We start from the raw sequence: 25403 nt of genomic DNA on the forward strand, positions 1-25403 counted from the left end.
GAGCAGCTGCGGTTGTGAACAAAGTTGGACCTGTGACTAGTAGAACAGGTAGTAGTAGTCAGTATATGAGAGCAACCGATAAAGGGTGTGGTAGGTGCGGCAGTTTCAGTCATGTTACAGGTGCTAACAACTGTTTTGCATTAGGGAAGGAGAATAGGAAATGTGGATTGAAGGGGCACTTTGCGAAAATGTGTCGCAGTTCAGTGAAAAGCAAGGTAGCAGGGTTGAGTGATGTTCTTGAAGAAACCACGAGCATGGCCACAGACAGGGTTTTATGCAGGGCCAACAGGGGAAAAAGGCCTACAGCATAATTTTTGGTGCGAGGAAGGTCAAACAAATTGCTGGTTGTTTCAGGGTCATTATATACCATTGTCCTGAAAGAGATGTTTACAACCGAATGGCCTAATGTTAAGTTATTACCTAAAGACATCAATCCTAGTGGCTATCAAGGGGAGGAGATTGAGATCATAGGGTATATGGTTGCCGACATACGTTTTGGGTCAAGAAACACAAGAAGGAAAGTGTATGTTGCTGAGTCAGGTCCACCCATTTAAGGGTGGGTTCACCAATATGATCTACACATTGTGATCAATCCACGGGCTAGTAATCCTATTATGGTGGAACAGGAGGTAACATTAGAGGACATTATCAGGAGTGTAAGTATAGTGTTCGGAGACAGATTAGGGGAGTTACTAGGATACACACACAAGATTGTGTTAAAGCAAGAGGCAGTTCCTGTACAACACAAGGTACGAAGAATGCCCATAATGGCTAGAGAGGAAGTAAAACAATTGTTGCAAGAAATGTTGAATAGTGGTGTAATAGAACCTGTAGAGACTTTGAATTGGATTTCGCCAGTAGTCATAACTCGCAAGGCTGATGGAAATTTGAGATTATGTGTTGACTTGAGGAGCCTCAATCAAAGTGCAGTTCCAGATAATTTTCCTTTACCTAACACAAACTATTGACGTTGCTTAAGGGTGAAAAATGTTTCACTAAGTTAGACTTGAGGAATGCATATCATCAGGTTAAGTTGCATGAGGATTCAAGACCCTCATTCATAACTATGGAAGGTACTTTTCAGTTTACCAGAATGACGTTTGGGTTGTGTTCAGCTGCCAGCGTCTTTCAAAGAGTGATGTCAAAAGTGTTTCATGGTCTGAAGAGAACTTGCTTCAGAGTGAAGTTATGAGACTCCACGGAATCTCCAAAAATTAAGACGCCATCCTGGAAGTAAATTAAACCTAAGAAGAACCTTATGAATGCTATAAGGTTAGCTCTAGCACACCAGGATAAGGATCAGTTGCAGTCCTTTTTAGGACTGATTGAGTATTATTAAAAATTTGTAAAGGACTTCACCACTAAGACGGAGAATCTCAAGGTATTGTTGAGGAAAGGTGTTAAATTCTCTGGTCCAGTACGCAGAAGAAGAGCTTTGAGGACATAAAAAAAGAAGTGTGTGACGCTGGCATATTAACACCATTTGATGTAAAAAAGAAAATCCATATTCACGGTAGCTGCCAGTGCATGTGGTTTAGGGGCGGTGCTTTCACAAATTGATTCCACTGGTGAAAGGACAATTTCATTTGATTCTAGGTCTTTGACAAACCCGGAATGCAACTACTCCGTTATCGAGAGAGAGGCACTAGCTGCGGCATGGGCATGGAATACTTTCAAACATATATTTGGGGAATGCAAGTTCAGTTACGTTCAGATCACAAACCTTTGATGAAAATGTTGTCTTCTGGAGGAGCGGGCAAGGGTTCTCCAAGACCTGCTCAGTTAGCAGCTAGGCTGCAGGAATATGACTATGCGTTAGAGTACATAAGGGGTTGGAAAAATTTTCAGGCTGATTGCCTGCCACGTTTGCCGTTGGAGTGGAAATTTTGTGATAAGGAGGATGTAATGAGAACAGAGATGGAGAGTGCTGTTGCATGTGTGGGAGATGTAGTACAGTGGCCATTAGGAGCTATGAGTGAAATTAAACTTTGAGACAAGATGAAGTTTTGAAAGGAGTGTTCAAAATGATTTTGAGGGGAGGAAGGAGAAAAAGTACATTACCCAAAGCTTTAAGGTAATTTGGTAAAGTGTTAGACAAATTGTTCATAATAGGTGATAGCATTTTGATGCGAGGTGACAAGATAGTACCACCGATTGGTGTTAGGAAAAGCTACTTTATATAGCTCATGAAGGTCATTACAGAGAAACACAAAGAGTGGAATTTTGGTGGCCTGGATTGAATGACGACGTAGTGGATTGGGTAGAAAGGTGTGGTGAGTGCATAGAGAGTGAAAAAAGGTTAAAAGTGGGCAAACAATCTGAGAGAGGAAATATACAGGATTATGGCAGGGTTTGGCACACAGTATGTGTAGACTTAATTGGTCCCATGTGTCCCAGTTAAACACAATCAAAGGTTTGGTTTGGTCTTAGTTGGTGTGCATTCAAAGTGGTTAATTAGTGAGGTTTATGTTTGAGGTGACAACCGCATCCACGATAAAGGTTTTATCTGACATTTGTAATGATGAGGGATATCCCGAATGTCTTATAATGGACAATGGAACGCAACTGACTTCACATCTTATGAGAGAATTTTTGAATAGGTGTGGTGTAAAACATTTGCATACAATTTTATACAATCGTCAAGGAAATGGAATTGTGGAAAGGGCTAACAGGATGGATAAGGGAGCCATCCAATTGGCCATGGCTAATAGGATTTGTGTGAAAAAGGTTGTGAACGCCTTGGTATGGGTGTATCGCACAACAGTAAATGCCACGGTGTCCGATTCTCCTTTTTGGCTCATGAGAAGTAGGAAGCCTAAAACTAAATTGACACCGTCTTGGTTGATGGCCTTGTTAAAGGGGAATGAAGGTGTACCAGAATGTGCAACAGAGAAAAGCGGACATAAACATAAGGTTGTACCTGGGGATTAAGTCTGGAAGAAACACAGGAGGGTTAAATAAGTTCCGTGGACCGTTCCAAGTCAAGGAGGTTTTTCAGTAATTTGTTTACTATTTTCAGGTTATTTTCTACCATATTAATGTTTTTATTTCTCTTTCTCTTCAATCTGTGTACCATTTTCAAGTTATTCTCTACCATGTTACTATTTTTTTGTATTTCTCTTTCTCTTTGGTATTGTTTGGTTATAAAGTGATACGATGAGAGAAGGATATGTTGTAATGCATTGTACCGGTTGTCATAGTACCAGTTGTCATAGTAGCTGACATTCTACTCCGGGCAGTTTGAAGAGCTGGCTGGGGCAGAGTTCACATCCTATCTTGGAGTTGATTAAATGTCTTATTTTCACCAAGCTGGTGTTACTTCCGTTCCTTACAACTGTATGTTTGGAGGTGACCACGGAGTCATAGTCTGGCATCCAGCACCTTTTAATGGGAAAGATTCAGCCGCCACTGCTCTGGAGGGTGTCAGTTCAGGCCCAGGTCTAACCACACAGCGCTGACATAATAATCAGAGACTCCAGAGGAACAGATGGACACATCAATCAGATGAGCCAGCATGGATGGGGATAAAAGGAAATAGTCAATCCGTGTACGAGTGCCAAGGACACAGGAAGTAAACAAATAGTTCAGAGCCTGGGAGTGCAGCATCTGCCAAAAGTCCACAAGGGTGAAGTCAGAAAGCAAGTCCTGGAGTACAGCCCAATCTGAAAATGCAGAAGCATGAGGGTGGTTGGATTTTTCAAGAAACGGATCAAGGATCAGGTTCTGGTCACCCCCAAGGATAGACTTGGTGTAGGAGTGTTGGTATAGGATATGAGCTGTGGCATTGAAGGTGTCTTGTTTGGCATGAACGGGGCATAGATGGAACTGACCAGGAAAGTCTGGCCCAAAAGAGATGCCCTGAGAAAAATGTAGTGGCCGTGAAGAACCCGCCATATCTTGTTCACCTGAAGCAGCAGATATTTCACCACCAAGATGGCTGCACCTCCTTTCCAGTAAAGGTGCATAGAAGGGCTCACCCTGGGAAAGTCTTGCTAGCATGATACTCCCTACCCACTCATTCCCTGCAAAGCTTCTGACTGATGAACTGCACATTCGTTGAGGTCCTGAAATTGTCTGCCACCTTTTTCATAGTGGTTTTGAGGGCAGACAGCTCCTGTAAAATTGTGTCCAGAAACAAGTTGTGCCGAGGTTCTGTGTCCTTGCCGTCCCTGTGTTTACCAGCCACCACTACTGTGAAAAGGCTTTGACATCATTGGTTGTTTGGGGTGGGTATAGAGAATAGCATATGGTTGGTGAGCCAATCCACGACCTCCTTGGGCCCGAAAGTAGGGGGCCAGAAGCGAGAGTACCAGTGTACTGAATCAGAGAAGCAGTGCAGGGCACAGAGGTTGGAGGCGTTTGTCCCCCAAGTCCATGGCAAATAGAGGGAACATGATCTCGATGTAGGGCAAGGCGGAAAGAGAACAGCCCCAGGACCAACTTGAGAAGCAAGGAGGACTGCACTAAACAGCAGACAGTTGCAGGTGGTGGCCCTAGATGCGAATGGGTACCCCTCTCCAGGAATCTAAAAGACTTACAGAGAAGGCCCCTCCCGCATGGCAGGTCCTCGGGTTACAGTGTGTCAGCAGTGGTAGACATGTGTGGGGGGATAATGGTAGAGAGCGACCTACAGACAGCTCCCAGGCATGAAGGACCCTAAGGAGCAAAAGAATAGCCCCTATTGCTCCCCCCCCCCACCAAGAGTGGGGTCCAACACCAGAGGACACTGAGAATTTAGGAGCCCAAGGCAAGGGGGGCCCAACTCAACCACCGGAACTGCGCCAGTGCCTGGCCACAGAGTGCGCCACCTCTGAGGCCTGGGCTGGAAGGTCGCAACTGCTCACTGTGGAGCCACCAGGAGACAGAAAACAGTGTCAGCAGGTGCCCTGATGGATCAGGAGAGGTGTCCCTGCCTCTATTCCGCACCGAGTCTGGAACCAGGACCACAGAGGAGTGCTGCCCGCTTGGGCGCTCCGTCAAGGAGCTGACATCATCCCCGAGCGTCAGGCTCCGCCTCCTTAACTTGTGTGTCTTGTCTATTTACGATTTGTTTTGTAGCTACAATTGTACCCTCATTAATGCTACCTAAATCTGAACTTAGTTTGCTCTGTGAAATTGTTTGATTTATTTATATTTTAAATCCTACTTGCCTAGCCTCTCGAGTACCAGACATTAATCAGCAATAGTGACCTGATAAAGTAATGGCCTTGATTGACTTGGGCAGTAATTAGCATCAATGATCCCTAGTATTATTGAGCATCAACATACTTGTACATTTGGTGGGGTTGGGATCAATGTGGGAAGAAAGGTGAGGTCTTCAGTCAGCCTGCAGGCCTTTGAGTGTAGCTGAGGGGCTAATAGAAAAATGGAAAAGGGGAGGGGAATTAGTCTATTAGGGCATGCCATCCTACATAGACCTGTACAATCTAAAGGTTTGCCCTGTGGGCTTTCTTAGTCCACAGAGTAGAACTAAAATATCCTAAATGTAATAAAAATATATAACATTTAAATCTCTCTTGGTGTTTGCTAGCACTGAAAGAGAATCGGTTGTGCTTCTCAATCACAGTTGCACTTGCCATAGGTCATTACTCTTAGCTGTGTTAGCCATTTTCCTTAATCCCTAATGCAGCTTATAAACCTAGAAAATCTTTTAAAAATCCCTATTTTTAAAAAGGATACTTTTTAGGTTTGGCGTAAAGAGACGGCCTTAGCTTTCTCACAAGCCTCTTCCAATTAAAAAAACTTATAAATCGAAAATACATGCATAATTACATACATAGAGGAGTCAGTCCAGTCTTCATCTATTATTGGTCTGTTCAGCTGTTATTCACTTTTTACTTCCTCCCACCACATCATACACCACCAGCTATTGGCTCTCTTGCTCTGTGAGAGACAGCATATTTTATGATTACATGTGTATATCTGTGTATGTTGAATCTACCAATAAATCTCGTTGAGGTTGTACCTCTACACTTTTGGAGGCTCGGGCAAGAACTTTAGCTGCAGCTCATAAAAAAACAAACACCCAAGAGGGAGTTGTGGCTCGCCCGTAAAATATCGTCGACAAGTTATGACACTGTTTTTGAGATCACTGACTTTAGCTGAGCAAATACAGAGGCACTGTCTCATCACCTGAATAGGAATTGACATCCCATATCCAAAGCCTCTTTTCACAAGCGACTCGGATGGAGTCATCTAGTACGTGTCCTTGTGCCAACTATGTGGGTAGTGTATGGAATAACCTTCATATCATATGCAGTGTACATTGACTGAAGGAAAATACTTCAAACCATTTATTAGATTTACTTAAGTCTCTCACTTATTTTTGTAGTACGTTTTATTTAGATTTACAGCATAAGGTATTATTAAGTAAAACACCTTTGTAAGAAAACTCTTGTACTCAGTCTTTTTATTGCCCAGTTCCTTTTTGGCAAGGGCCAAAATATGATTTAGATTTAATAGTTTATTTGTAAAGAATTTCTATTACCATAAAATCAAATAAAACACTGTAATACAATGGGCGCGTGACTTAAAAGAAGCAAATGGCATAAATTAGACATTCAGAGAATAATACAAAAAGAAAAACTTTTACGTGGCCCGGTTCATTAGAAATGTCTTTGGTAAATAAGCTAAGGTAAATATAAGCTAAGGTAAAGGAATTCTCAGTATAGTGGAGGTTCATTTTTAAGTAATGACTTGTTGGCTAGACTAGTTAATATCAGGGAGTTTGAATAAGAGGATTGATTTTTCCAAAAGCCAGTTTGGGTTTTCAATTAGATCTCCCAGTGTTCAACACCAGCTTGGAGGGAAGTCAAAATGAATCCGTCGAACTTCTTACTAGGTGGACTCAACACAGCTAATAATGTATAAGTCATTGGTTCTTTCAGATTTCCTTTTCTATAAACAGTGTCCAGGGAAAGTCCCAAACCTCCATACTGCTGAACAAACTGAAAAGACAAAAAAATCTCACCATTCCAAAGTAAAGCTGCAGTTTATTGTCAGCACAGTCGTCCGGTATCAGAGCTTCATATTGTTTTATCTCCTTTCTCACCATATTTATATCTAGAAACAACTTTGCAGTACAGTGTTGTTCCACAGTGAAAAGCAGCCATTTATCCTGTTACCCTGTAAAAGACGTCTAATGTATGTTTCCCAATCCCTTTGGGTTATCACTTTTTCCATCCCATTCTTCTTTGGGGTACCAGCACCATTAGTGACTGACTCCCATCCTCTTCCAATATTCTTTGCATATTTTCTGAATTATTGTTATATTAAATAATATTTTAAAACTCTCTTTGAGAGGCTTGGGGCCTGATTTAGGTCTTGGTGGAGGGAACTACTCCTTCTCAAATGTGACAGAAATCCCGTCCACCGTATTACGATCCCATTATCTCCTATGGGGATCATAATAAGGCAGACAGACTATCTGACACGTTTGTGACAGTATTCCCTCCACCAAGACCTAAATCAGGTCCATAATCATTAAACATTTCACAAATGTTACTTATTGCTTGATTGGGCCAGTCAGCATCAGTGTGGTGCTCCACCGCCATTCTTGGATAAGATCTACAGGCTTCTCTGGGGATGTCCCTTATGGATATATCACTTATGGCTCTGCTTGAAGCTCTTTTTGAGGTCAGCAGGCAAAGACAATTGGGAGGATGATGGGAGGGTGACGGATTTGCCAACATGAAAATGGTCGCCTTGGTTCCCTTTACATCAGTTTGTCTGGGGAAAAAGGTGATGTAGTGCTGCTGCACCGGGAGAGAGCCTGAAGCGATGAACTGAAGTCTTCAGAGTCAAAAGATGTAATGAGCAGCTGTGCACCTACTTGAAGGGAGTACCCATGAGGGAAGTCGTGACCAAATTGAGATCCCACTGTGGTATCACAAAGTGTTTGAGGGGAACATGTGTTAAACCTATTAGGAAAATTATAACAACGGGTGATTTAAACGAGGACTCATTGACAAAGGAGCAGTTTCCAGAAGGGCCAAGTCTGCGTTGACTGTGTTGGCATGCAGAGTGCCTGCTCTCGACATTTATTATCAACCAGAATTGGATCCTGTTCTGGATGGTGGGTGAAGGAATCCTATTTAACTGCACACACTAACCATCAATTAGTTTTCAGTTATGCAACACACACATATATGACTCTCCATGTTGTCTTTGATTATTACCTTCTTTTTTATATTTTTAAACGGATGCCAGCATGTAGATGAACCTCTAGACTTGTTTACAGATATTTAAATTGTGGCTTAGGCATCATTAATGAATAAATGCATATGTACATTGACATCACTACAGTTAAACACATAAATAAAACATTTTTAACATAAACTCTCACAAAAATCAAACATAGGTTGTGTGAAATGAGCCGAACTCAAACGTTCCAGTCAATTAGGTCTGCTTGTCCTTTGTGTCTTATAGACACTGCAGTACTCCACTTATTAGATTAGTCAATGAAGTCCAGACTGAGAGTGATAAGTCATGCTTTAGTTTTTGGTGAGAGTTGGTTAAAGGCACTTTACTTAGCTCCTCCTTGAAAATGTACAGTGTCCCCAGTTGCTCCTCATTCATTCCTAATGCTCTGCATCAAGATCTGCTACGCATTGGCTTAGAAGCAGCCTCTGGAACGGCTAAAGCTGCCACTACTGCTTTGGCATGCACAGTGACTGTTCTCGACATTTGTCAGGCTGTGACATGGGTTTCCATACACATGTTCTTGAAGCATTACTGCCATGACAGCCAGGTCTGACAGGAAGGACATTTCACCCATTCGGGTCTGCAGGACTTTCTGGTCTGAGCCCATTCTACTGACCCTCCACCTTGTTGGTATTACTTCTAAAAGTGAGGAATTTGCAGTTAGAACTATCAATTAGAAGAACATGTGACTTACCTTCAATAATGCTCTTCCTTGCGAATATTCTATCTAACCGTAGATTCCTCACTGCTCTGCCACCTCCCTGTTCTGTGGAATGGTTCTTTTTTCCTCCATCTAAAAAGGTCCCAAGCTGGAGATCTGAACACTGGTACTCTGACTGGATTTTGGGGTGGGTATCCGACATGTGCACTCAGAGGTTGCACTTAAATGTATGGCTCAATTTGTCACTTCTGGACCAAAAAAAAATCAACATGCAGCTGCACAGTGCCACCTACTGGCTTGTAGGGAGCACTGTTGTTTAAAATTTCTAGATCCAATCTGTCAGCTAGGCATATTCTAAAGGTGAGGAATCTAGGGTTATATAGAGTATCCACCAAAAAGAGCATTACCAAAGGTAAGCAAATTATTTCTTCTTTTGTAATCTTACAAAGAAGCTTATGAGTCTATGTATCGATCTAGGTTGCTTTATAACTCCTCATTCATAAAACCTATAGCTCTGTCTGAATCATTAGTTGGTCTCATTAGTACTGTTGCTACTTAGATATAACCAGTGGTGTCATCAATGATGTAATTTAACGTTGTGAGTGATGTAACATGTGAGATCATAAGCAGTGCGTAGTTGGTGCACAAGTTGTAGTGGGTTGACTAAACTATAACCAGCGTATTCCAGTGGCTTTTAAGCTTTTTAACCTTAGCTCTTGTTTTATTCTAACGCCTAAATATAAAATCACTTTAACCATTGATAAATATATATATATATTTATATCAATCTCTTCACCTCCCTCTATTTCATAAACGGCATAAGGGCTAAAACAGCATCAACATGTTTATTGTGTTGAAGCCCTGTTCACAACTTCCAAAAGGAACAAGGCTTGCATGCTGAATCACGTTGATGCTGTTTTATTCCTCATGCCATTTATTAAATAAAAGGGAATTTTGCAACAAGCTTTTGAGTCCCGGAATGAGGTCAAGCTGTGATAGTACACAGTGAAGAGGCAGTGCGCTACTGAGCACTTCCAGCACTGGCATATATAGTACACACACTGAAAAAAACAATGGTTAAAATAAAATTATAGGTATATGAAATGTTCTGTAACAGCATAACGTTTTAACTAACAAAAAAAACACATTCATTAGATATGGTTATCTCCAGTAATTATAACTTGTGTCCTAAGGTAACTGTTAGAAATTGGATTACGGGTTGACTAGGGTGTGAGCCCTAGTCAGGGTAGCTTACAAGCAAATTACAGATTAACCTGTGCTTACCCCCTGGTAGCTTGGCACAACGCAGTGTGGCTTAACTTAGAGGCAATGTGTAAAGTATTTGTGCAACACTTCAAACAGTAAAACTGTGAAAACACCACACAAGAATATCCTACACCAAATTAAAAAAAATAGAGCAAAATGTAATAAATAAAAAAGACATCCAATCAGTAGAACCAGAGTTGTGAATTTTTAAAGAATAAACTGTAGAAGAACTCCTAAAAGCATAAAGCGGCAAGCGCATCTATCTGGTCACACTGCACTGGGTCAGAGTCAAAAGTTCAGGCCGACCAACAAAGGAGCGTCAGTCAGAGACAGTTCCAGATTAGTCCAGCTGAAGTTTTAACTCCTCATGTTTGTGCCAAGAGTCGCGTTTGCATTGTAGATGTTCGCACGGAGCATGGAGAGCGTTGTGGATAGAGTGCCTTGGGGAATAGGCCGGATATCGCAGACAGGTGGGCTGGAACTTCACAGTGGCGGTCCTCCACGGGCGATCAATACTTTCTGTGGGAAGAGACGGACTGGAGATGGCTCACGCTGAATTTTGGTGTGAACAGCATAGTTCCAGAGTGAACTGGCCCATTTGCAGTCACAAAGAGCCCAAACGCTTGATTTCAAGAGCTCATGAGCCACATCAAGGGTCCAGGATCTGAGAGGCACCACATGGAGGTCAGGAACTTGCTGAAGCTGGATCCAGAAGCTGGTAGGGGAGCCTTTATGTCCCTAAAGCTCAGATCAGGAGGCCAGCAGACTAGCCATTTTAGTTACTCTTGGGTCCTTGGTTCAAGATGAAGTTGCAGGTCCAGGTCTTCTTACCCAGGCAAGAGGGCAGCAGGTCAGCACAGCAGGACAGCAGTTCCTTTAGAGCTGCAGTCCAGCAGAGTGGCAGTCCTTGTGGCGGCACAGCAGTCCTTATTCCTGGCAGAATATCCACACATCCAGAATTGTACTGAAGAGTTGGTGTCTGAGTTCCTTTTTTATACCTTGGTGTCTTGGTTCTAGAAGAAAGAGGAAACATCTTGACAGTGGCTTTGAAATGCATGACATTTCCTGCCTCCCCTGCCCTGGCTCCAAGCTGGCTGAAGTGACAATGCAGGGCCGTTAGGCCCTATGTGTGAAGGCAGAGCACATGCTATTCAGATGCACATGGGACTGTGCTCAGCTGTGCCCTCCACCATCCTGCCAGCAGATGACCCACTCAGGTCCACCTAATCCCTCTATTGTGTAATGGTCTGGGAGGAATTCACAAAGTCTGTCAGTTACACCCAGTCATATGACCCAGACCAGGCTATAAGTACAAGAGGGCTAAGGGCAGAAAAATGCCAAGTTCTAAAAGTACCATTTTTATAATTGTGATAAACAAAAACCTGAGTTCACCACTAAATACGGCGTTTCATCCCAGTTTCAGTGACACCAAACATGGACTTGATTATCTCTTCCCATTAGGAAATTACACTTATAAAATGTAATAAGGCCTTGCAGTAGTGAAACACAAATTTAAGAGTTTTCCACTACCATGACATGTAAAACATAAAAGTACTTGTCCAGCTTTTAAAATACATTGCACCCTGCCTTTGGGGCTGTCCAGGGCCTACCTTAGGGTGACTTATATATATTAAAAAGAAAGGATTGGGCCTGGAAGAAGGGATTAATTTAGCAGGTCAACATGGCAGTTTAAAACTGCACATGCACAGACTGCAGTATAGGCCTGAGACATGTTTAAAGGGCTACTTTAGTGGGTGGCACGATCAGTGTTGGAGGCCCATTAGTAGCATTTCATTTACAAGGCCTGGGTGCATGTATTACCACCTTGATAGGGAATCACAAGTAAATTAAAGATGCCAATTTGGTAAAAGGCACTCTAACATGTTTTAGAGAGAGAGTACAAGCAGTCGCAAACAGTGGTAAAGTGCCCAGAATCCTAAAAATCCACAAACTAGGTTCAACAAAATAGAGGAGGAGATGCAAAAAAGTTTGGGGGAAGACCACTATAAGGTTCACAGGTCTAGTAGTAACTATATGTCGTGCTCCCACCATGCACAGTTTACTCATCAATCATTTCATTGCAAATGTTGCAGTGCTATGATCAATTATGTCCTAGAGGATGTCATTGATGTAATATGTGGGGTAATTAGCAGTGGATGGCGAGTGTGCGCCAGTTATAGTTACCTTAGGACATTTTATAGTTATGTGCGATAACTATAAATGGTGAATTTCTGTGGTTTTTAGCATTTAAAACGTTGCGCTGTTACTGAGCATTTCACCTAACTATAACGTTACTTTTTTTAGTGTAAAGTGATATTTTATTTCCATAAGTAAATCCAACCCTAAACTGCGCACGGCCTTTGGCATGTGCCGCGGAGGGATGGACACAGGGCCTGGCCTGCCGCCAGGCCCTGCGCCCAACCCCCCCACAGACAGCCAACCCCATGCAGGCAGCCTTTGGTGAAGGGTTGGCCTGTGGGTAGTAGGGACCCATCCCATGGGGCCAAAACATAAATGTTAAGGGAAGGTGGTATGCAGGCTCCCCCACCCTCGCCTTAATTGGCTCTGAGGAGCTCATCCCCCTTGGCTGAATTCTAAGGGGAGGGGGCATGTGGCCCTATCTACCTGAGCCTTATCAGGCCCTGGGGACCCCGTCCACTAGGGACAAAACACCTTTATACATATTTGTTGTTTAGACTCAACATTAATTGATTTGCAACTCCTATCAATCACCTTCAGATTTTTTTTGACAAATGTAAGTAGCTGGAGAAGGTCTCTAAAACATTTTTTCCACCATTTTAATAATCACAAATCGGTTCTGATTGTGACTTTTGTGCTGGGTAAAAAGAAATCCACAGCAATGGCAGACACAATGACAGGTGAACAACCCTACAGGAGTGCTGGGGGCATGGGGAACCCAGAGGCATGGAAAACTCAAGTATAACACCAAGAAACAACCACTGTATCAGTGGGCACAGCAATAAGGAACGTTTCCAGTAGAGACTCATCTAGTTGGTTCCCTCAGCGTGAGAGATGATGTTCTCAATCACATTTCACTAGGGGTTGATGAGTGGGAGTTGCAGCTCAAGGTGACAGAGGTGATCTTTTTCATACTGGAGGTTTCATTTGTAGATCTTTTTGCCATGGCCAGTCACTTCCTTCTGTGGAGGTTCCATGGAAAGGCCTTGAGGTTCAGTTGTTTTCAGTGCCAACAGTACGCTTTTCTGCTTCTGTCAAAAACACTGCAGAAGGTGAGGGAGGATTGTGCACAGCTGATACTTATTGCTTCAGATTGGGCACAGAGCATCTGGTATGGTAATCTTCTGGTAATCTGACACCTCTTCTTTTCTTGTGCAGAGCAGACCGTTCCCACTGCACAATGCTAATAGCATCCACCCCAAACGCTGCTTTTGGAGTCTTTTTGACTTTGTGAAGATGTAATCTTGGGTTTTCTGTTATCCCTTGCACAGCAAGGTCTAGCTCGGGCTACCGTCAAAGGCTCTGTCTGACTTCATGTATTTGCCTACTCAACCTTCACTGTTTAGATCACCATTAGTAGCACATGTTTTAAAGGGTTGCTCTATTTGTTCCCTCCCACTCTGTTTATGGTTCCTCGAAGGGATTTAAATCTCTTTTTCACTTTCTTGATAGCATCTCCATTTGAGCTGAAACACAGTTGCCTAATTTGACTGCTTACTGTTAAGGTATTTCTGTTGATTGCAAATAGTTCAGCACAGAAGGTAAGAGAAGTTCAGGCTGAGTAATTGTGTCCAACACTTTACAGTTTCTTATCTGGATAAATTGGATCTTGGCATATGCCCATCCTTATTACCTAATGTGGCTTCTGCATTTAATATGGCTCAGTCTTCTTTTCTTTCATCCCTTTTCCCCCTTTGCGTCTAACCAGAAGGATGAGTGACTTAATAGACTTGACACTAGTTGTGCAGTGCCTTAGTACTCAGATCACATTCGTCAGGACATAGTGGCTGGTCAGTTCTCCTTGGGCTCTGCCAGAGCTGAGAATTGCAGGACAATTTTGCACTTGGTCCTGCACTCTATCATGATCTACTATGCCATGGCCATGATATACCCCTTTAGGGCATATATGTCCACTCCACTAGAGCCATGAATGCCCACACAACCCTCTAGCAAGGTGACTGTTGTTTATGTATTCCGGGCTGCTGCATGATCATCTTTACATACATTTGCCAAGCTCTTCTGCCTCACGTCTCAGGCGCACCGTGATAGGTATTTTGCCCAAGGTATGGTGCATGTTTTCTTTGGCACTAAGCCATCCCCCCTCTCTGGGTTCTGTTGTTTTGGGAGTCATTTACAAGGAGAAGAATCTGTGAGGAGGTGCATCCATCGGAAGAAAACGTTACTAACCATCTAGTGGCTACATAATCTTTCCCCACATTCCTCAATATCCAGTTTCCTCCACTGAGGAGCTAGCACTGTGACTAATAAGATCCCAAGGTATGCGCACATTATTTCCTGTATATGTTGCTGTCATTGCTCTCTTGGTTCCTCTCTGCGCCCTTGTCTAGGGTGTGGTAAAATTCCAGAAACTGACACCAGCATGCCGATTGAACCTAATATACTCTGGTGTCATCATGTCCAGAGGTGGAGTCATGGCTAGAGCTGCATGGCATCACCTGATGGTGATGGAGAGACATTGCTCAGAAAAAGCTTTCAAAACCAGCCTGGGGATAATTAACAACGTGAAGAATCTGGGGGAACATTTGTATCCACCAAAAATATTTTTAGAGAAAGTAAGTATCTTTTTCAGTTGGCACAATACAAATATATAACTTTCACCAATTACAAATTTAGCTTGTATATATAATAGCATTGCTTACGAGATACTAAAAGAAAAAAATTGACAAGTGGTTGTTAAGTCTTTGTGTAATTCTGGCTTGGCTGCTTTACTAGGTTCAAATAGCAGTATTTAATTGAACAAACAATAATTAGCAGACAGGTCTACGGATACCAAAAGCTGGGAATAATCATATTACAATCTGTGTTGATTAATTGCTAAAGGGGATCTCACTTCACCCATATATATGGCTTTAGTGAATAGAGGCAGATAGATGTAATGTAAAGTATTTCAAGTCACATGTAACTGCTCTCAAATAAAGCAAGTTTTAAGGGCCTTCTAGTCATCATTTCAGGACATCTCCCCTGATGTGAGTTGTCTATATGAAAAAATGTTTATCCAAACGAGTATAGGAAATGTTGCAACCTTTAAAAACCAGATCGAGGCTGAAATGTTTTTCTAACTTAGTTTGTTGGTTTACATTAAATTTCAGTTAAATTTGTAGTGGAACTCCTTCAGAGGTATTTGAATAATGGTTATCCTTACTTAAGAGAAAAATACAAAAGTTTGACACACATTCAGATGTGTTTATCACCTTTCCAGTGAATCCACAGAAAGCTATTTAACAATCATTAATTTTTAACTGTCATTAACATTCGTCATTTCTACTTTGCACGTACATTATCATTTGCAGTCTAATGACTTGTCAGTTTTCTGTATACATTAGCTCATCATTAAATTTGCTGGTTGTCTTTATCTATTCACAGGGACTGAGCATATCTGTAGCCCTGCATGCGTGATGCGCTGTGAAATTTTGAAATATTGTGTCTATTACATTGTTTGCATTTTGGGGGGTTTACTAATTGAATCGGTTTTCATTTTCACTTGACATATACGTACTTCTTCAATTCCGAGTTAGTATTTTTGAAATGACCAAAAATGTTGTACTTTCCACAGATAATACGATTCCACGGATCTTCTCTTCCTGTGTACATCCTTTCAAGTATTCTTCTTGCCTATGGTGGACAGTTTAGTTCCCTCGCCTCTACAGGTAAAACTGTATTCCTCCAAATATTTGAACCCTCGGAATTAATTTGTTGAACACTGTAGAAGGCAAAGCACCGCCACAGGGCATTTCCATTTTATTACATATTTCCTTGATAAGACAAATTCCAGGCAATGTTGCCCTTTAAATAACTGCTTTCAAGTGTTAAAGATGGCATCACCACAAGGAGTGGAGTGTATTTCAAATAATTGTAATGTACACATTAACAATGTTATTTGTTTCGGCACTCGGTGGAATGGCCTAGGAATGCCTACAAAAAGTATATTACTTGAGTACTTTCACCTAAGTGACGAAATGAAGTGTTAGATACTCGATCTAATAAGCCTTTCGCCGCTAAATAAAAAAGAAAATAATTGTCCGATCTTAAATAAAAACAAGGTGATTGGACTTACTTTTTGTGAATGTTGGCCCACTGAAGCTATATTTATACTGGTTTTGCCAATTCCTGTTTTTTTCATAGCACGCCGTGAATCAGGCTTGCAATCGCAAAACACTTTTTTGCAATGTGCAAAAACTTTTTTATGAGTCGAAAAAGTGTTTCCAAATTTTAAAAGAAGTTTTGTAACCCTTTCGAGTTTGCTTCTAGAAGGAGGCTTGAAAGAGGTGTTCCCCTCCTCCTTGCAAGTCAAAAAGGTGTCAATTGTTTGTGACAACTGTTGCGGTCGCAAATAATCGAAAAGTTAACACCTCTCAAGAAAGGGTGACAACCAATGTGCAAAGGGGGAAGTTCCCACTGGATAGCTTCCCCCTAGGGAATTATGTTGAGGATGGTGCTGGGGATGGGGGTGGTGAATTTTTTTTTAGGTCGTAACCAGGGCTTTCAATGGAAAAATAGAAGTGCAGGTACTTACTTCTTAGAGTACCTCTTTGCTCTAGAGAAGTGCTGGTACTCTCCCATTAAATGTATTGGAGCAGTGCTGAGAAGTGCAGGTACTTCCCTTTTCAAATTAAATAAATGAAGGTACTCAGTACCGGACAGTACCCGCCCATTTAAAGCACTGGTCGCAGCCTACCAGACTCTAAAGACATCATCTGGACATTCAACTTCTGCCTGTTGCTTGCCGTTGGCTTTGTGGTGTGTAACTCAGATTTTATTGTTTTTCATTTGCTGCCTTTATTTGTTTTAGGCAGTCCCACTTGAGTTAATACCTTCCCCAGTCAAAACCTTAATTCCAAATCCTTCTGAGTCTTTCCTTTTTGAAAATAGGCCTGTAAATCTTGTTATCTCGTTGCATTTGCTGTGCATTCAAAGACTGAGGTCAAATGTCAGGGGCTGTTTTCCGAGGGCGCATATTTAATTTTCTTTCTCTAACATCAAAGTTAGAGGATTTATGGGGCAATCTTGCTGGAAGGGGGTAGGAATGTGTTTTCTCTAGCACACAACAACATTTAAATGAGCTGCACAAGTATTTCATTCAGAATTAGAAACACAAATGAAGCACAATTTTTATTTCTGAAGTGTGTTGGAAGCAAATACTTCAATATGATCAAACAAATCATTACACTAGGTGATGCAATTTCCACAGATTTTTGTGTGTGCCCTGTATATTTTTATTAGTAAAACTGTATGTCTGTGCAAATGTAACGGTCATTTCAATTGAAAATGTGTTGTCTCTAACAGCAGTGTGCTACCACACCATGAATACTCCACTCTACACCACTCCAATTTACTCTGCACCACTCCACTCCACACCACTTCACTCTGCACCACTTCACTCCACTCTGCACTACTTCACTCTATACCACTGCACTCTACACCACTTAACGCTACGTCTCGCTAACCAACCCTGTACCGCTCTACTCTGTACCAGTGCACTCTTCTCCACTCTGCTCTACATCACTGCACTCTTCACTACTACACTCTACACCACTCCAGTCTAGGCCACACCAATCTACTCAGCACAACTACACACTTCACCACTGCACTCTATGCCTCTCTGCAACACTGCACTCTATGCCACTGCACTCTACGCCAATGCACTTTATTCTGTAGCACTCAACTCTATGTCCCTGCACTCTACGCCAATCCACTCTGTTACTATAATCTACTCTGGACCACTGCACTGTATGCCACTGCACTCTATACAACTTTACTCTACACCATGACAATCCATACCATTCTACCCCACTACACTCTACACTACTTCAATCTACTCTGAAACAATCTACTCTGTGCCACTCTACTGCACTTTGCACCACTACACTCTATGCCACGGCGCTCTTCGCTACTATTAACTAATGCACTCTCTGCCAGTGCACTATACACAACTGCACTCTGTCTCTGCACTCTACTCTGCATCTTTGTACTCTATATCTGATAGAGACTTCTATTTGCAAATTCCTTACCTTAGAATTTCCCTAGCTGTTAGTCTGGATCTGGAGATTTTTCTCGAGCAATACCCCTGCATGTCGTCAGGTGGCGTCGGTCAGCTCTGCATCCGTCGTTGTGGATGCCGGATATGACTTTGCGGCACATATATAGGCACCACCCTGGCGTGCTGACGTCAGTTCTTTTATTTCTGTGCCAGACAGCGCAAATCCGAGAAGAACTACCCCTCAGTCACTCTTTGACTGGTTGTTTTTTGATTTTTTTGTTGAAGATTTTTGAGTCTCAATACTCCTGGTTTGTCGAGGATGTCATCATGCAAGACTGGGTTCAAGCCATGCACATCCTGTCATTGGACGATATCCATGATGGAGCGACATCTCTTGTGGTTGTGGTGTTTGGAGTATGACCGCAACCCGAAGTCATGCTCAGAGTGCTGGGCTATGAATTTGAAAGCTTTGAGGGAGCGGTCCCTAAAGCTCACTGCGGCCCGGCGCTCTGCTCTGCGTTGCCTCTGATCGAGAGGAAGGTCCAGAGAACGGTCGCAGCACACACATTCTTCATCGTCCCACTCCAAATCCTCGGGACAGTCAGGTAAGTCGAAGCACAAAAAGAAGTTGAACAAGCCTTCTTCGACTTCATCCTGTCCGTTAGCCAACGCGGCGAAGGAAAAGCAGCTTTGTCATTCCAGGCCTCTGTCCTTGGAGCCTGTGTCTGGGTTGACTCTGCGCCTCCCCGAGTTTCTGGGAGCCAGAGCAACCCCTGCCCAAATCCGTGAGTTTTATGAGACCATGCGCCTTATATTTGGGCAGTCTGACTCGGGCCCAGCAGAGTCAGCAGGTGCCCCCTCGAGTTCCCTGCCTACGACTTCGGCCTAGGCTCTGGGGGCACCCATGGATCTGTTCCTGGATCCGAACCGGCATCGGTCGTACCACCTTGACCTTCCCCAACGATATTTCCCATGTCGTCGCCCCTGATGCTGCCCATGCCTATGATCGGTGTCAACCCCATCCTCATTGTCGATCCGACGCGGAGCCGGTCCAGCGTCATGCAACGCCAATTCTGACTTCGACAGGGACCTTGCTCCCTGAGTCGGATTCTGACCCTTATTCTCTTGGGTTGGGGTACAGTGAGGGTTGGGAGGGGTTGGTGGACCCTTTGGAATACCAGCTAGCAGGTCCCATGGACTAACGAATCGACCTGGGTGAGGCCAGTGGTCTGGACACATCCCCTGAAACTGGCATGCTTTCTCTCCCTACCATGGCAACGAAGGAGGGAGCGTCTTACTCAATGGTGGTGCGGAGAACGGCCGAGGTCCTGGGCCTCGAGCTGCCTTCTGTGGCAGTCAAGATTAACCTTGTGACAGAGGTGCTTCAGCCTGGGGCTTCCACTTCTGAACACCTTCTGCCCTTTAATGAAGCCCTCACTGATGTCCTGCTGGGGAGCTGGTCCAATCCCAGCACAGGGGCTCTTGTGAACAAGACAATTGCCCGCCTCCATAGACCCACTCCGATTGACCCAGTGTTCCTAACGAAACACCTGACCCCTGTGAGCTTGATTTTCTAAGCTTCTACATCCCCGTATGCATTCCCTTCCACACCCCTGGATACGGAATCCAAGAGGCTGGATCAGCTTGGGAAAAAGATGATTTCTTCCTCCAGCCTGGCATTGTGGTTTGTGAACACCACTTGCCTTTTGGGCTATTACACCCATACTTTATTGGACATGGTTGTGCAGGTGCTGCCACAGGTGCCAGAGGAGGCCCGGGTCATTCTCTCCCAAACTGCTGCTGATGGAGGAGACACAGCAAAGTTTATGATACGATGTGGGCTGGATACGACTGACTCACTAGGCAGATCAGTTGCATCAACGGTGGCCTTGAGGACCAAGCCTTGTTGAGGATGTCTTTTCAAGAGATGTCCAATCCACCCTTATGGACATTCCCTTTGATGGCACTCGTCTCTTCGGAGACCAAAGCAGTCTTGGCGCCCAAACTTTTTAAAGAGTCTCGGGCCACATCTAGGGCCTTAGGCCTCACACCTGCCCCTCGCCCCCCTCAGTCTCCTTTTTGCCCCTTTAGTAGCTATGGAAGGGGCACCCAACCATATCTGTTCCCCTCCAGCCACCATGTGGCGCATGCTGCTCAGCCTCTGCGTGACTGGGACGTGGGTTTCAACGTCCTTGTGTATGAGGGAGTCAGAGGTCTAGCCGTTCCACCGCCCCTCTCCCCTTGCAGCAGCCTCAAAACCTTCCTAGTCTGATGCCTCCCCACCAGGGACCAGTCTGAGGCAGGATTCGCCATCATCCGTCATGCTGGCGGTCCATCACGTCCGACAGCTGGGTTTCGCAAATAGTCCGAAGGGGCTGCTCCCTCCCCTTCGAGACTACCGCTCCCTTCATGCCACCTGTAGGAAAGTGCCACTGTTGGCATGGTTACACCCCCCCACCATAATTTTTGCCTGATGTAGCTGCCAACTTTGATTGAAAGTGTGCTTGGATCCTGCTAACCAGGCCCCATCGTTCTTTCCCAAAATCTGTATCTTTATTTCTACAGTTGGCACACCCATGGCACACAGTTAAGTCCCTTGTAAAAGGTACCCATGGTACCAAGGGCCCTGTGGCCAGGGAAGGTCCCCAAGGGCTGCAGCATGTATTATGACACCCTGGGGGACCCCTCACGAAGCACATGTACACTGCCTATGCAGCTTGTGTGTGCTGGTGGGGAGAAAAAGGAAAAGTCGACATTACACCCCTCTCACCGTGCCATGCCCACAAACCACTACCTGTGGCATAGGTAAGACACCCCTCTAGCAGGCCTTACAGCCCTAAGGCAGGGTGCACTATAACACAGGTGAGGGCATAGCTGCATCAGCAGTATGCCCCTACAGTGTCTAGGTTCATTCTTAGACATTGTAAGTAAAGTGTAACCATATTGAGTATATGGTCTGGGAGTTTGTCATTACAAACTCCACGGCTTCATAATGGCTTCACTGAATACAGGGAAGTTTGGTATTAAACTTCTCAGCACAGTAAACCCACACTGATGCCAGTGTGGGATTTATTGAAAGATTCACCCAGAGGGCATCTTAGAGATGCCCCCTGTATGTTAGCCAAACTGCTGGTGCAGGACTGACCTGTCTATGCCAGCCTGCCGCTTTCAGACAAGTTTCTGACCGCATGGGGTGAGAGCCTTTGTGCTCTCTGTGGTCAGAAACAAAGGCTGTCCTGGGTGGAGCTGCTTCACACCTCCCCCCTGCAGGAACTGTAACACCTGGCGGTGAGCCTCAAAGGCTCATGCCTCGGGTTACAGTGCCCCAGTGCACTCCAACTAGTGGAGTTGCCCGCCCTGTACAAAGCCCCACTTCTGGCGGCAAGTCCGGCTGGAAAATTAGAGAAAACCGGGAGGAGTGACCACTCCAGCTAGGACCACTCCTAAGCAATGTTCCCTCTAATTTTTTTCCACTGTGTGCGGCAGTGTGTGGTGTCTGTGCGCTGCAGCCAAGGATACGTGCACCAAGAAATTGACCATTCACGCGCGCGTGCAGCGCATAACTAGCCAAGAGCATACCACTAAAGCAAAAAAGGGATATCATTGCTCCATGCAATAGGGCATCAAGGCAGTTTTGTGACCTGGTTGCACACCCCAAGGACATGACCTGTTAAGTGCCACCTACACCCCAGTTAGAGAAAACAGAGGAACATTGCCCGCTGCCTTTAAACGCTGTTTTCATTGACTTCAATCCAGATTCAAATATGAGCATTTTCTGCAATAGGAGAGCACGACTATCGCTCTAAAAGGCTTATTTTATCTGAGAAAGTGATAATGCATATAAACAACTATGAAGTATGACAATGATGGAAAAGTTGATAACAACACATTTCCTACTGTTCTGAAGCATTTCCTAGCTCATTAACCATTAATTTTCAACATAAATATCACTTGCTCGCTTGTATGCTAAAGTACGCCAAATGATGTTTAAAACACTCCCGCGGCATTTAAACGCTGTTTTCATTCACTTCAATCCAGATTCAAATATGAGCATTATCTGCCTTAGGGGAGCACGTATATCGCTCTAAAAGGCTTATTTATTAACGTGCGCGCTTGCCGAAGGGGCCTGCGCGATGTGGGAAGGAAAGGTGCCCGCGCGCTCGCGCCTTACAGGGAACATTGCTCCTAAGGTGTCCAGAGCTGAGGGGACCCCTCCCTGCAGAATCCACCATCTTGGTTTGGAGGACAAGACCAAGAGGGTTAGGTTTGTGTCCCCCCCCAAAGGGAGTGGACACAAGAAGGGTATAGCCATCCTCATGGACAGTAGCCATTGGCTACTGCCCTCTGACCCCTGAAACGCCCCTAAATCTAGGATTTAAGGGCCTCCCTAATCCAGCTCACCATATTCCTGGCGACCTCACAAGAAGAAGAAGGACTGCATAGCTGAAACCCCCACAGAGAAGAAGGACGGCACAAACTGACTTGGCCCCAACCCTACCGGCCTGTTTCCTGCTTCAAAGTACCTGCACAAGAACAGCGACGCATCCAGTGGGACCATCGACCTCTGCCAAGCTCCAGAGGACTGCCCTGCATCCAAAAAGACCATGAACTCAAAATGGACAGTGGCACCGTCCAAGAAGAAACAACACCCAAGGACTCCAGCACCACTCCGGATGCATGAGTCCTGACCACTGTGCACCTGACACCCACGCCCGTGTCCAGGTGGCCCAACTGACTAGAGAGGATCCCCAGGCGATTCCGAGTAAGTGCCCATCCTGGGTTGACTTCTCCACCCCTCCACGACAACACCTGCAGAGGGAATCCCGAGGACCCCCCTGACTGCAGAAGCTCAGGACGAAGATATCCAACGCCTAAAAGACCAATGCACCTGCAACCCCCAGGCCTTGGAGGACCCAACCTCCGGTGCAGCTATGTTCAGCAGGCGGCCCTCCTCCCTGTCCAGCCTGTGGTTTGCCCAAGACAACCCCCAGGACCTCGCCTTCAGCATCTGAGTGACCCCTGGTGTCCCCTCATAGAGAAGCATTGGAAACCTAACACCTTCTTTGCACCCTGCCACAGTGCCACTAAGGGTGTAGGTTTGGTGTTTACGTGTGGCCCCCCAGTACTCCTCCAAACCCCCCAGGTCCACCCTCCAAAATTGCGGGTACTTACCTGCAGGCAGGCCTGATTCCAAATGCCCCCAGTCTCCATAGGAGCCAATGTTAATTTTGCCTCAACTTTGATCTCTGCACCCGGCCGGCCCCGTGTTGCTGGTGGTGGGTGTTTGGGGTTAACTTGAACCCCAACCTGTGGACTTCCTAACCCCTGGAGACTGGAACTATAAGACAAGTACTTACCTGTAAATCATACTAACTCCCCCCCCACCCCCAGAACTGTTTCTGAAAATTGCACAGTGTCAACTTTTAAAACAGATAATTGCCAATATTTCAAAAACTGTATAACTTATCGATTTCAAACAAAGTACTATTGATATATGTGTGAAATACGAATCTATTGAAGTACTTACCTGCAACTTGAATCCGAGCGACCTGAAAAACTTCCGCCCCATCTCTCTCCTGCCTTTCCCAGCCAAGGTAATAGAGAAGACCGTCAACAAACAGCTGACCACCTTCCTGGAAAACAACAACCTGCTCGACCCTTCACAAACCGGATTCCGAACCAACCACAGCACGGAAACCGCCCTCATCTCAGTCACAGACGACATCAGAACCCTGATGGACAACGGTGAAACAGTCGCCCTCATCCTCCTCGACCTCTCGGCGGCCTTCGACACCGTCTGTCACCGCACCCTAATCACCCGCCTCCGCTCCACCGGGATACAAGGCCAGGCCGTGGACTGGATCGCCTCCTTCCTCTCAAACCGTTCCCAAAGAGTTTACCTCCCACCGTTTCGCTCAGACCCCACCGAGATCATCTGCGGCGTACCTCAAGGCTCATCGCTCAGCCCGACACTCTTCAATGTCTACATGAGCCCCCTCGCGAACATCGTACGCAAGCACGACATCATCATCACCTCCTACGCCGACGACACCCAACTTATACTCTCCCTCACCAAGGACCCCGCCAGCGCCAAGACCAACCTACAAGAGGGTATGAAGGACGTCGCAGATTGGATGAGGCTCAGCCGCCTAAAGCTGAACTCTGACAAAACGGAAGTCCTCATCCTCGGCAACACCCCGTCCGCCTGGGACGACTCCTGGTGGCCCACGGCCCACGGCCCTCGGCACCGCACCGACCCCCACAGACCACGCCCGCAACCTTGGCTTCATCTTGGACCCTCTTCTCACCATGACCAAGCAAGTCAACGCCGTGTCCTCCGCCTGCTTCCTCACCCTCCGCATGCTCCGCAAGATCTTCCGCTGGATCCCCGCCGACACCAGAAAAACCGTGACCCACGCCCTCGTCACAAGCCGCCTGGACTATGGCAACACCCTCTACGCCGGGACCACAGCCAAACTCCAAAATCGCCTACAACGCATTCAAAACGCCTCGGCCCGCCTCATCCTCGACGTACCCCGCAACAGCCACATCTCCGCACACCTGAGACACCTGCATTGGCTCCCAGTCAGCAAAAGGATCACCTTTCGACTTCTCACCCACGCACACAAAGCCCTCCACAACAAGGGACCGGAATACCTCAACCGACGCCTCAGCTTCTACGTCCCCACCCGCCTCCTCCGTTCCTCTGGCCTCGCGCTCGCTGCCGTCCCTCGCATCCGCTGCTCCACGGCGGGTGGGAGGTCTTTTTCCTTCCTGGCAGCCAAGACCTGGAACTCCCTCCCCACCAGCCTCAGGACCACCCAGGGCCACTCCGCATTCCGGAGACTCCTAAAAACCTGGCTTTTCGAGCAGCAGTAACCCCCCCCTCCCCCTAGCGCCTTGAGACCCGCACGGGTGAGTAGCGCGCTTTATAAATGTTAATGATTTGATTTGATTTGATTTGTAGTTCTAAAAATAAAGAAAATATATTTTTGCTATATAAAAACCATTGGTCTGGAGTTAAGTCATTGAGTGTGTGCTTCTTCTATTGTCTGTGTGTGTACAACAAATGCTTTG

At 45.1% G+C, this 25403-nt stretch overlaps 1 protein-coding gene across 5 annotated transcripts in view; it reads left to right on the forward strand.

The window, feature by feature from the left end:
* The window catches only part of PGAP1 (post-GPI attachment to proteins inositol deacylase 1), a 764579-nt gene that overhangs the window by 516759 nt on the left and 222417 nt on the right, over window positions 1-25403 (forward strand). For all 5 annotated transcript variants that reach the window (XM_069225850.1, XM_069225846.1, XM_069225848.1 and 2 more), the window contains one exon: window positions 15903-15996. In XM_069225850.1, coding sequence (XP_069081951.1) covers window positions 15903-15996 — 94 coding nt within the window. The remainder of the gene's footprint in view (window positions 1-15902; window positions 15997-25403) is intronic.

This window comes from Pleurodeles waltl, chromosome 3_1 (assembly GCF_031143425.1).
Source record: "Pleurodeles waltl isolate 20211129_DDA chromosome 3_1, aPleWal1.hap1.20221129, whole genome shotgun sequence".
NCBI classification, from domain to species: Eukaryota; Metazoa; Chordata; class Amphibia; order Caudata; family Salamandridae; genus Pleurodeles; species Pleurodeles waltl.